The 13,206-nt window shown below is 39.3% G+C and overlaps 1 protein-coding gene across 1 annotated transcript in view; it reads right to left on the bottom strand.

The window, feature by feature from the left end:
- Window positions 1–13,206, bottom strand: part of ZNF236 (zinc finger protein 236) — a 502,799-nt gene that overhangs the window by 78,701 nt on the left and 410,892 nt on the right. The window contains exons 22-23 of the mRNA XM_030211824.1: window positions 10,710–10,813; window positions 3,611–3,988 (exon numbers count right to left, since the gene is read on the bottom strand). Of these exons, the coding sequence (XP_030067684.1) occupies window positions 3,611–3,988; window positions 10,710–10,813 (482 nt within the window). The remainder of the gene's footprint in view (window positions 1–3,610; window positions 3,989–10,709; window positions 10,814–13,206) is intronic.

The following is a 13,206-nucleotide window of genomic DNA, read 5'->3' as shown; positions in this document are numbered from 1 at the left end:
ATGCAGGGTCATGCACTTGGGCTGCAAAATCTGAAGAGAATGGTACAAGTTAGGGGGTAAAGAACTTTTGTGCACGAAGGAGGAATGGCACTTGGGTGTGATCTTAAGATGTCCAAACAGGTGGAAAAAGTGACGCAAAAGCTAGAAGAATTCTTGGGTGTACAGTGAGAGGAATGGCCAGTAGGAAAAAGGAAGAGATGATGTCTCTGTATAAGACACTGGTGAGACATCATTTAGAATACTGTGTACAATATTTAAGATATCCATCTTAAATATCTGACTGGTAGTGGGGTCCCCAGAACAGATTTGGAAAGCCCTGTCTTATAGTGTTACCAGCCTCTTTGTCAGTTTAATGTTACAGGCTAATATGGCTGTCCCTCTGGAAGATGAATGAATTAAATATGCATGTACAGGGTCTTCAGTGCATGCAAATTTATCTCATGCATATTCATTAAGGAGATCCAGCAAACACAACTGGCAGTGGGGTTCCCAGGACAGGTTTGGGATTCTCTGCCTTAAGGTGCCATGGGCTTCTTGTCATTTTTCTGCTACAGTTTAATATGGCTCTTTCTTTTGAAGATTTTCACACTAACTATTTAAACTAAATTGTAATCTCTCTCTTGCTTGTCCTGGAAAGCATGTGCCTTGATAAGATAGTTAGGGGCCTGTTTACTAAGCTGCACTGTAGGCGTGCTTTTTAGCTTTTGCTAATAAATTTGCGAACGCTAACAATAGAAACACTCATTATATTCCTATGGGTGTCTCTAGCATTAGCGTGCACTAAAATGTTTGCGCGCCTACAGCGCGGCTTAGTAAACAGGGTCCTTAGTCTATAAGGTGCCAGTATAGATTACCTGTTGTTTGTATTGCCAGAATTTTGCTGACATCTCATTATATTTCAACAGTTCACCTTCTGAAAAGGTTTCAAATGGCTTCATTTATTTTCACTTCATTTACAATCCACCTATCATAACACTACTAAGAGGAGGAGTTATCAAGGTGTGGTAAAAGGCAAGCTTTTACTACACCCTGATTTTCCATGAGAGCCATCATCCTGTAGTGTCCCCTTACTGCAGGTTGCTGACTTCAGTGGTAAAAGACAAATGCCACCTTACATGCAGCATCAGTCCATCAAACCTGAAGCATTAGGCCTCCAAGCCATGGCCCGATGCTCCCATACCGTGCCTTAAAGGGGCTGGCAGACCAAAAATAACCTTTTGGACAGAGCTCCCCCTCCCCAGGGTGAAGGCTCCTCTTTGGCTCCCCCCAAATCCATTATTTCCACCCCTTCCCCAACTGTGCCACTTCTCCCTGTGCCTGCCCTGCTCTCCTAGTGGGCCTCAAGTGCCCGCCCCCAGGTCATATACTCTTCCGCAGCACCCCTTGGCTTAAAATATCCTTATGGGTAGCAGCAATCCTCAACTGCTTCTGCCCTTGCCAGTGCCATCATCCAAAATGGCACCAGCAACCCCTATGGTTAGTTTTACCGTACTACCTCTAGGGGTCATCTTTCCATATAAGGGCTAGACTACCACTAGTGATCAACATTGGTGTTCCTATGTTTAATAATAGACTACTTGTTTCAGATATTTGCATTTTTAAGTTTTATGATTAATGGTTTATAAATTCCGTAACAAAACCATTTGTTAACTGCTTTGATTGGCTTTTACCAGAAAGGTGGCATATCAAGCTTAATAAATAAATAAATTAATTAAAAAAAAAAAAAAAAAAAGTGTATTCAGCAGTACAGATTACATATATTCAGCGGTGTGCTGGAGCCGGCTCGCACCGGCTCTCATGAGCTGGTTGTTAAATTTTACTGATTTTTGCAAGCCGGTTGTTGGAATCAGGCAGCAAACACACAAGCATCTGGGTTTTTTTTTCTCCTCCTCTCTCCCTCCTCCCCAAGCCCCCACCAGCGCATAGGCTCCCAGCATACCTCGTCATGTCGTCCCTTAGGATCATCATCCCCCCCCTCACCACTGCCTGACCAACCCGGAGCCTTTTCTCTGCTAGATCCCACCCACAGGAAGTTGCATCAGCGGGGCTGTACACTACTCGGCAGAGACAGGCTCCGAGTGGATCAGGCAGCATCTCGTGTTACCACTACAGCTGCCTGCTGGAACAAGTAATGTTTGAAGAATGGCCAGAGAGGGAATGGAAGCTGAGAGAGGTAGGACTCACAGCGGAGCAGGAGAGAGATGAATGATGCTGGGTTTGGATGAAGACAGCATGAAGTTAAAAAAAAAAAAAAAAAAAGTTGAAGCTATTTAGGTTAGTCTGTTTCTCCTTCCCGCGCAGCTGTCTTCGCCGTTAAACTCAAAACAAAATCAAGCAAACTTATGAGCTGCTGCATTTAGGTTGTCGTTCTTTATTGTTGGTAGCATTTTAATTCAATCTCTCTTATATTTTCAAACATGCCAGCTTTGGCAGCATACAGATGTACACAGAGGTCAGAGGAAGTATAGTAATAGAATAACTTTTCATAGATGGAGTAGTAATTTGTTATAAATCATATTCAGTGTGTCATTTAGAGGGGCTGGTTATAGGGACACCCTAAAGAGAATCCACGTACGTGGAGAGCTCAATAGATCCCACGGCAAGTAAAGTGTAAACAAAAAGGTGGGAATATGAGCCAGGCTATCCAATAATTGGACCTGAAGTTAAGTTTAAAATAAACAAAATTTGATAATATTCAAACAAATAACAACAACTCAATTCCACATTAAAAATGACTCGACACAACGTTGTGTTTCGGCCGGATGGCCTATATCAGGAATCTTGTGGCTAATGACGATGATAAAATATGATCATCAAGTGAAATGATGAAGAGAACTCAAGTCACGAATGAGAAATGTGCAGACAAGGATTTAAAAATGGTCTTTAAAAAGACCGTTTGTTAAATGATCCATCTGACGCTGCACGTTGCAGAAACAATTGCAATGTATTATATTTGTGCAGAGATTTTTTTTCTCCTGGTAAAGGGCCATTAAGACAGATGTCATATTATAAGGATCAGGTGCTCAACATTCAGAGTTTCTATCTATCTATTTATTTATTTAGTTACTTATTTATGACATTTAACCCTGTTATTGGTGCAGAGATTTTTTTTCTCCTGGTAATGGGCTTCTAAAACAGACATCATGTTATGGGAATCAGGTTCTCAATGTTCAGAGTTTCTATCTATTTATTTACTTATTTATGGCACTTTATCCCACGTTAAACTTGAATTAGATTGGAACCTGGAAGCATTTAAAAATAAAAAAGATTTCCCGGAGAGAGTAATGCATGACCCCACCCCCCCCGCTCTCTCCCTGGGTATAGCCAGCTCTGCAATTTGGGGGGGGGGGGGGGGGGGGGGGGCGCAGAGGTGGACTAGGGAGAGAGCCTGTTAAAAATTTACCAGCACACCACTGCATATATTGCTGCTGAATATACAAATAAAGAAATACAAATAAAATATTTGTATCGCTTAAGTGCTCATAGACTGCTGAATATCAGCACCATTATGTTCCAACTAACTGGCAACCAAGAAACAACAAGCAACACTTTATTTTAATTCACATTTATTGACTCCATCTGGTTCAACAACACAAATGTCAATGCTTACCTGAGACAGAAGCAGGTAGGATAGCTTGTCCGACAAGTCCTTGCTGAAGTAAATTTTGATCAAATTGACCTGCTAGCATGGAGTTATTTGTGATGAAAACATTTGGATCTGTAGATGAAGTTCCAAGCAAGTTCACTGGCTGCAGTGCATCTGTAGTTGTTGGTGGGGTTCTGCGGGTTATAGGCTTTCGCACCTTCTTAGCCTCTGGTTTGTAATGACATTGTATGTGTGTCTTCCTGCGTCCAGAGGTCCGAAACCTGAGTTCACAGTGCGGGCATTTGAAAGGCTTTGCGCCTGTGTGCAGACGCATATGAACTTTTAAGCTGCCCTTGGTAGAGAAAGTATTAGTACACACATGGCAGCTGAAAAGTTTTTGACCTGGTGGGCAAGATTGAAAAAAGAAAAAGAAAGTCAGTTAACAGCAAAAATAATACAATAACAACTATTGTGCTCATTTCTATGACACCTCGTTTTAGTTATGAGCTAAGGACACATCCACTGGTTGTAAGCATTCTAAATACTGGGGCCAATATTCAAAGCCAATTATGAATTTGTTAGAGGCTGAATGCATAATTGGCCTATCTGTGTATTTTCATAAAATATCTTCAGGCTGTTAAATTTCTTGATGGCCAGGAGCAGGGCAGGGCAGGCAAAAAAAAGTTATCTGTTTAATGGCAATGGGGTAATTCTATAAGAAGTTGCTTAGTTTTAGGCAGTAAGAAAGTGCATAAATGGCAATATTCTAGTCAATTATGCATGTAAATGGCTACTTAAACATATAAATGACCTCCCACAGAATACAGACTAGTGGAAAAGTATGACATGCACTCATGGCATGTACTTTGATGACGGGCATTCATATGGGCAGAGTGCACTTGTATGTGTATAAATTATAGAATATGATAATTTATGCAAGTTCATGCATACATCTAGTTGTGGGCATTCATATATTGTTATACTTATTAGACCACTTTGTTATTAATGGAACTGTCTTAAAGTGGTTCCACGGTTTCCTAGTATCAAGATCCTGTCAAGTAAAACAATCAGGTCATATCTCCTTACCCTGGGACTCTATATATGGGGTTTCACAGGGCTCTCCTTTATCACCCATCATCAATATCATGATGGCATCACTGGGTTACTTACTGGAAGCTCATGGATTTAATTCCTTCATCTATGCTGATGATGTCACCATTTATATCCCCTCCAAAAGGGAATTACTAGAAATTATACATGAGATTAAAACCAGTTTAGATCCGATATTTCTTGGGCATCCAGTTTCAAACTCAAATTAAATCGGGAAAAGACTAAATTCCTCATACTTACTTACCCCTATCAACCCATTTCATTAAAAACTTCATTACTGACAACACATCATACGCCTTAGATCGAACGATGAAAATCCTGGGCATCACCATCGACCAGCATTTAACATTCGAAACTCAGGTCTCAAAGGTGGTCTCGAGCATCTTCCATACACTATGAAAGTTTAAAAGGTTGTGTCCTTTCTTTCCAAGCTCTACACTTCATACTATCACCCAATCTCTGGTACTATCCAAATCTGATTATTGTAATGCCATATATGCAGGTATTAAAATCTCACTCCTTAAAAAATTTACAAACAGCACAAAATACTGCTGCCCTGCCTGCCTTGTATGCAGTGTTCCTTACTTTGAGAAGGCTTTCCCTCTCTTGTTAAAACTTCAGTGGCTTCACATAAATGCAAGGATCACCTTTAAAATATGTGTGACTGTTTACCAAATCATACATGTTTTATCACCATCTTACATGCAACTAATTGATTTACCTTCACGTAATACAGTAAAAACATCTAGAGAATACCTCATTATCCAAACTGCAGAGGTCTTTCTTACAAATCAATCCTTGTCGCAGGTTTCACATATCAGAGTACCAAACTTTGCAATTCTCAATCTCTATCCAAGCAATTAAGGTACTCAGAAGATTATCTGATTCCATAAATTACTAAAGGCTTTTCTATTAAGTACATATCTTATCAAAAGACAATAAACTAATGTTTCCATCTCTCTAAGATGTTTCAACATAACCGATGCTCTTGCCTAGCTTTATGACAAACACACAATTATTCCTAATATGTTAAAATGCTATAATTAATTATCTATCATATTTTTGATGTGTTTCTTGAATGTAAGCCACATTGAACCTGAGCTTGTTCAGGATAATGTGGGATACAAATGTCATAAATAAATAAATACCAGCTATAGAGCTGATGTAAGTGGTTTTGCCCAAATATATTCATGTTCTCTGCCACTTGCACTATTGTTGTGTAAAGAAAAGTTGGTGCTTTCTTTTCTTTATAGAATAGGCTTAAATTGGGCACCATCACTAGTGATAGTAGGCACCTGTTACCCTTTATCTATATATTCAGTGCCACTACCTATACTGCAGGATTTGTATATTCAGGCCTGCTACCTATACAGAGAGTGGCACTCAATTTACAGATTAAGTTAAATGCCAGCATTAGTGTTACACTTGACTGCATTCACAGTTTCAACAACAGTACAAAGGCAAGTTCTGTTCTTACAAGAGCGGAGCAAAGAGCTGCAAGCAGGCTGAAAATGTCACAGTACAACCTTGTATAAGTGAAACTTGTTTTCAGCAAGGCACATACCAGCTCTAAGTTTTACTTCTATGGCTGAAGACAGCAGATGAAAGAGCATGAAGGAGTTGTGACTTCACCCATCTGCAGCCACCTTCTTTTGTCCACAGCACCCTGATGCCGTTGCCACTTCCATTTATCCAAAATCAGATTCCTTCAGCCTGATGCTGACTTTTGCTTCCTCTCTCCCTGATAAAGACTCCCACCACCTCCCTCCTTCCCAGTTGAATGCCAACTCACACTGCCTTTCTCATTGGTGAATACTGACTCCTTGCTGACACCCACCCTTTTATCTGTCTGATGGTGCTGCCTTCTAGGGGTGCACATTCATTAGTGTGACTTCGGTTCATTATTGTGTCTTAAAAGATCTAGTGTGCGCTAAATTAATGCATCTTAATTCATTAATGCACCTTAAATCAATTGAGTGCACACTAAATATTCCCCATAAAAATGAATGTGTGAAATTAACTGAAAAAAAAGCCAACCAAAATTTGAAAAAAATTTGTGAAAAAAAGAAACCCAAAAAGTAACCACATTTTTCTTGCCTAGCCATATCCCTAACTTCTTCTTCCTTCATAGCAAGACTGATGCTGACCACTGTTATCTATTTTCCTCTCTCCATCTCCTAGAATACATACTTCCCAAGGAGAAAAGAGGATCCTGGGGAGGGGAGGAGGAAAGGAAAGTTAAGTGGTAGGAGAGGACTCTGAATGAGGAAATAAACAGACCAGATGAAGACAGCAAAGTAACACAAGCAATGTAAAGAAGTCTTAAATGGATGATAACGCAAAGCAGGAGAGGACACTGAAGCAGAAAGGAAGAAGATTAGGCAATCTTGCAAGACACATTAGGGAAGAGGGTTTGGGAACCTGAAAGGAGTTACATACTGAACTCTATTACTCTTTCTACTTTTCCTCTCCTTTGCTGTTACTCACTAATCTCTTTAACTTCAAAGTATTTGATTGTTTGCTGAATTGATGTATGTTTTTGCAGACTGATGTAAGCCACATTGAGCCTGCCGCCCATGGGTGGGAAAATGTGGGATATAAATGCTATAAATAAATAAATAAATAAATAAATAAATATAGAAATGGAAATTAAGAAGTCAGGGAGACGAAGGGAAAGGCCATAGAAATATAATGAAGGGACAGAAAGAACAACAAAACAGATTAAGATATGGGCAGAGAACTAGAAGTAGTTTTATAAAAACAAGGCAAAAATGAAAATGTGGAAGCTAGGAAGGATAGAGTGAACTCCCCTTTGAACCACATGCCACTGCATTTTGGCTCTACTAATAAAATAGAGTATTTCTGAGGAACAGAAGTGAAAAATGGAGTACTGGTAAAAAAAAAACACAAAAAGGGAAACTCCTCCCGTGAAAAAGTCAAAACAAGAAAAAGGAACGGAAAGAGCCAACCACCTAAAAACAGGATGTCAACAAATGTCTCAGGTTAACAATGTCCAAAATCATCACAACAACAGTGTCTGGTATGGCACAACTGCGCTGGAACCAATACAAGCAAAACTAAGAAAAAACCTCAGAGTTACTAATACATCTATAAAAGGAACTGGAGTAGAGAGGTGTGGTAGCCGTGTTAGTCCACTTTTAAAGGTAATCAATAGAAATAATACAAAATAAAACATGCAAAAGAAAATAAGATACCTTTTTTATTGGACATAACTTAATACATTTCTTGATTAGCTTTTGAAGGTTGCCCTTCTTCATCAGATCGGAAATAAGCAAATGTGGTAGATGACAGTTAATATAAGTGAAACATCAAAGCATTTCAGTGACAATCTAACAGGGTGGGGTGGATAGGAGATATGCATGGGAACATCAAAGCATTTCAGTGATAGTCTAAAGATCTTCAGCCTCTACTCCAGGAGGATGAATTACTGAAAGAAATATTCCCATCCCCACCAGTGCTTGCTTTCCGACAGCCACCCAACTTAAAACACAAGCTAATCAGAAGTAAACTCCCAACACAGACTCAAAAAGAAGAGAATGGCACACATCCTTGCAATATATCCAGCTGCAAGCTATGCCAAAACATTTCACAGGACCCCACAGTCATTCACAAAGGAAAAATATTCAACATAAAGGAATCTTTTACATGCTCATTTTACAATGTGGTATACATCATTCAGTGTAAAAAATGTGACGAAGGATGCTATATTGGAAAAACAAGCCAGATGCTAAAGACAAGATTTAATTTACATAGACATCACATGAAGAATGCCAGTGCCAAGAATTCCACCCCTGTGGGGCAACACTTTATAAAACCAGAACACTGTACCAGTGATTTCATAGTAAGAATCCTGAAAGGTAACTTTAACACAATACAGGAACGTAAGACCTTTGAAATCAGAATGATTGAATATTTTGACACCCAACAGACAGGACTTAACAAGGATCTGGGTTTTCTAGCCCATTATAAAGCATAAAGTTGTATTGCTCTGTTTGCCACCCTCCTCTCACCTATCCACCCCCATCCTGTTAGACTATCACTGAAATGCTTTGATGTTTCACTTATATATACTGTCATCTACCACATTTGCTTATTTCCGATCTGACGAAGAAGGGAAACCTTCGAAAGCTAATCAAGAAATGTATTAAGTTATGTCCAATAAAAAAGGTATCATCTTATTTTCTTTTCCATGTTTTATTTTGTTTTATTTCTATTGATAACCATAAAAAGAACTGTAATGTTTCCAATGCGTCATAGACATGCTAGCATCAAAACTATCAAATGTTTTTCACATTTGACAGTTTTGCCAGGAGCATGTCTATAATGTAAAACATTTCTTGATGAGCTGACTCTGCTTTGCAATAACAAAAGACTACGGTTTTTGGATTACAATATGGTCCATATTTTAGAAGCCCTACTCACAATTTACCCATATAAACACCTGTTACACATGTAAAACCTGATCTTAGAAAGCAGTTATTTACACACGTAAATCTGCACTACATATTGACTGCAAGGGGATATGGCTTGGTCATGGCCTGGGCAGGGCTTTAGTGGGATCAAAATGTACATGTGTGTTCACCATTTCAAAAAAGGAATACACATGTATGCCCCAGTATTTCCAACATCGGAATTTACAAGTGCTCCGTCACACGTCTATGTTTTAAAAAAAATGCTAGTTTGAGCCAGCCCTCTACAAGAGGGATTAACGGAGAACTCCTCCTTAATCCCCTATTGCTTATATCCCTCTCAAAAGTTTATAAAAATAAGGATTGCAGCCTCAGTGCTTCATTAGCTGCATCTCTATGTGTAGGTATGCAAAATAGCAAGCATCCATGTGTAAGTGCTGACAGTTACATGTTATGTTGTGAAATGCCAATTTAAACGTGTGTGCACTTATATGTGCAAATTGATGCAGTTCCTCTGTTCAGTATTTCAATGTGTATCTTTCTGAAATGGATGCTCCTGCTGTACATAATCAGCAAATACACGTGTATTGGCAGATCCATTTTTGAAATACTACCAGAACTGTACACATCCCAAATGGACTTATCAATTCCGTTTTCTATGTTCTATCTAAAATGGGAATATATTTCTGGAGCAAACACAAACAAGAGTACACACTCCACACAAAGTAAGCGAACAAAGAAACAGTGGAATGGAGCAGAAAGGCAGGAAATCTTTAATAAACAGACTCGACACAGACCGTGTTTCGGCAACAAGACCTGCGTCAGGAGTCTGTGACTATGTATGTAGACATTAGGTCTAGGAGCAAACTAGATCTATACCAAATGAATAAACAACTTGTCAGAAGTATTCAATTGCACATCTGAACAGTTGCAAATCCAGTTTCACATCAAAAGAATTCATCTAACAATTCGCCCCCTATAAGCGTTTGGTGGGCAAATCGTTAGACGCATTTTTTTAATGTGAAGCTGGATTTGCAGCTGTTCATATATGCAACTGAATACTTTTGACAGGTTGTTTATTCATGTGGTACAGATCTAGTTTGCTCCTAGACCTATTGTCTATGCACGTAAATACAGACTCCTGACGCAGGCCTTGTCGCCGAAACATGGTCCATGTCGAGTCAGATTGAAGAACTGTTTATTAAAGATTCCCTACCTTTTTTGTTCACTCCACTGTTTTTCTTTGTTTGTTTGCTATACATGTGGAAACAGAGAGAGGACAATGCAAGCAAAATAGAACTTTTGTAAGAGACTAATGACCCACAGAAGGGGGTCTGATAACAGAACATTTATTTAAGTGAAAGAGCATAATACTAAGGAATATGTTACTTTACTAATTACTAGTAAAGTACTGATGCAAGTCAAAGTCAATCATGAAATAAAAATGATGCTTGAACAATTAATCAATGCTGTCTGTGAAATTAAGGAACAAGAGAACAATTTATTTAATGGCAATTTTACTATATAAGCTAGCTAGTACAAATCTTTTGCAACAAATGCCTAACTGCTAACTAGATACTGACCTGTGTGCGTTTTTACATGACAATCCAGAGTAGACTTCACTGTAAAACTTTTCCCACATTCATCACACTTATAGGGTTTCTCTCCGGTGTGAATACGAATATGCCTACAGAAAGAGAAAATAAAGAAACCGTGCAAAAGCAATCATCTAGTTTTTAAAATTCCAATGAGTGGAAAAGTAACCTAGTGGTTAGTGCAGAGCTCAAATCCCATTTCTCACATCAGTTTGGGCAAATCATTTTACCCTCCAATACATTAGGTCTAAAAACTTTCAGGTAGATTTTTAAAAAATGTAATTACCATTTGTTTTAAATGCTGGTCATGGTATTTAAATTGTTCATGTACATTAAGCACTGCTATCAAGTTTAAAAGAAAAGCCTTTTTGCTGTCCTAAGTGTATTCACATTAGCTATCTGGATAATGGCTGAATATTGCCAACTACCTGACGACTTAGCAGAACTCCCATGCCCTATTCTTGCACTATCCCGATAGTCCCGGGTGGATCATCAGAATTTTCAGTAGCACTGTCATATAGTGCAGCAGAAAATTCATAGATAAGGCCTAGATGGGGTACTTATCTTGTTAGCATATACCTGAATGCAACTTACCTTGAGCTACTACTCAAAGCTAAACCTTAATAAATAACACAGGATGTCTTTATGCTATTCAGTACAATAATTCTCTGAGATTATGAGGTCCACTTACATTAAAATATTTTGTTATTTAAACTTCAGTCCCTACCTTGGCCTCTCACTGTTTTAAGTTTCCTCGTTACCAGAATATACAGAGGCTATTAACACCAGATAAATTATTCTGCATTATAACTATTCATGGTCAGTTAATTTCAATTTGGCCAGGCACTTTGAGGTAGACATCAATAAGATTTAGCCTGACAGAAAGGCTCCTGCCCAGTTCAATCCCACTGGATGGTCCCAGAACAAATATTCAGCAGCAATTAACTGGCTAGTGCTGCTGGATACGTGCTTTGAACACTGCAGCACTATCTGGTTATTGCAGGGGCAGTTCAAAGCAGAGTAAGGGTGTAGCCAGGATTTACTCAGTTAAATGGTGATTTCAGCAAAAAGGATGTCCTTTCTCTTGCGAGTTATCCAGGCCTGAATGTTGGTATGACACCAAGATAAGGTCTAGCAGCTAACTATGATCCAGATATTTATTTTATTTAAAAATGTATACTCTGCCTATCTCTAGGTGGTTTACATTAAAAAGAAAAACAACATAAAAATACAAAACAGAATGCAGATTGTGAAAAATAGCAGGAAGACCTAGACCGTAGGAAACCGGAAGGCTGGGCATCCAAACAGCAGATTAAATTTAATGTGGACCAATGCAAAGTGATGCATATTGGGAAGAACAATCCCAATCATAGTTACCTGATGCTAGGGTCCACCTTAGGAGTCAGCACTCAAGAAAAAGATCTAGGTGTCATTGTAGAAAATAGGTTGAAATCTTCTGCCCAGTGTGATAAGAGAAGGCTGAGGTCTATAAAATCCTGAGTGATGTAGAATGGGTAGAAGTGAAGCCATTTTTCACTCTTTCAAAAAGTACAAAGGCAATGGAAATACTTTTAAAACAAATAGAAGGAAATATTTTTTTTACTCAAAGAATAGTTAAGCTCTAGAACTTGGTGTTGGACGATGTGGTAACAGCAGTTAGCATATCTGGGTTTAAAAAAGGTTTGGACAAGCTTCTGGAGGAAATGTCCATAGTCTGTTATTGAGATGGATATGGGGGAAGCCACTGCTTGCCCCAGGATTGGTAGCATGGAATGTTGCTATTAACTGGATTTCTGCCAGATACTTGTGACCTGCATTGGCCACTGTTGGAAACAGGATACTGGGCTAGATAGACCATTGGTCTGACCCAGTATGGCTATTCTTATGTTCTTATTCTTTTTCAGCATCTATGAAATCTTAATGTCACAAGCAATATTCATGAGTGTTTTGAGTCTTATCTTTCTGACAGATCCTTTCAGGTCCAATGGCAGGATTTTACTTCCATTTCTCACTCCCTACCCCTGTGGTGTGCCTCATGACTCTATCCTAGGCCCTATTCTTCTTAATATCTGTCGTCCTCAGAGAAATTCTTACCTGCACTTTAAGTTTAGTCCAGTAAAACCTCCTTTTCGGAGGTGGGGGCGTGACAAAATGGCGACCTGAGCGTTTGTGGATCGAGCAGCCGAATTTGTTGGCAGCCTTTTTTTTCTTCTTTCCTTACCTCTCTGTCGAAAATGCCCCATACAAAAAGGAAGGGGATAGTTAAGGGTCAGACGGCAATGGTCCGAACTTCCTCCCCAACTCAACAAACGCTGGATCGATTCACAACACCTATTCCCGTATTAAAGTCGAGCGATGTCGGATTGGGAGCCGTTGGAGGAGCTATGGCTCCCTCGGAATGGGAGACATCACTTTCGCCGCCCGATAATCGTCCTCCGCCTCCAGCGATCTCAGGGCAGAGCGAGGAGGGTGTCTCTACTACGGA

Source organism: Microcaecilia unicolor, chromosome 1, assembly GCF_901765095.1.
Source record: "Microcaecilia unicolor chromosome 1, aMicUni1.1, whole genome shotgun sequence".
NCBI lineage: Eukaryota > Metazoa > Chordata > Amphibia > Gymnophiona > Siphonopidae > Microcaecilia > Microcaecilia unicolor.
Note: the sequence above shows the minus strand (reverse complement) of the source record. Positions and strands in the feature narration are given on the sequence as shown.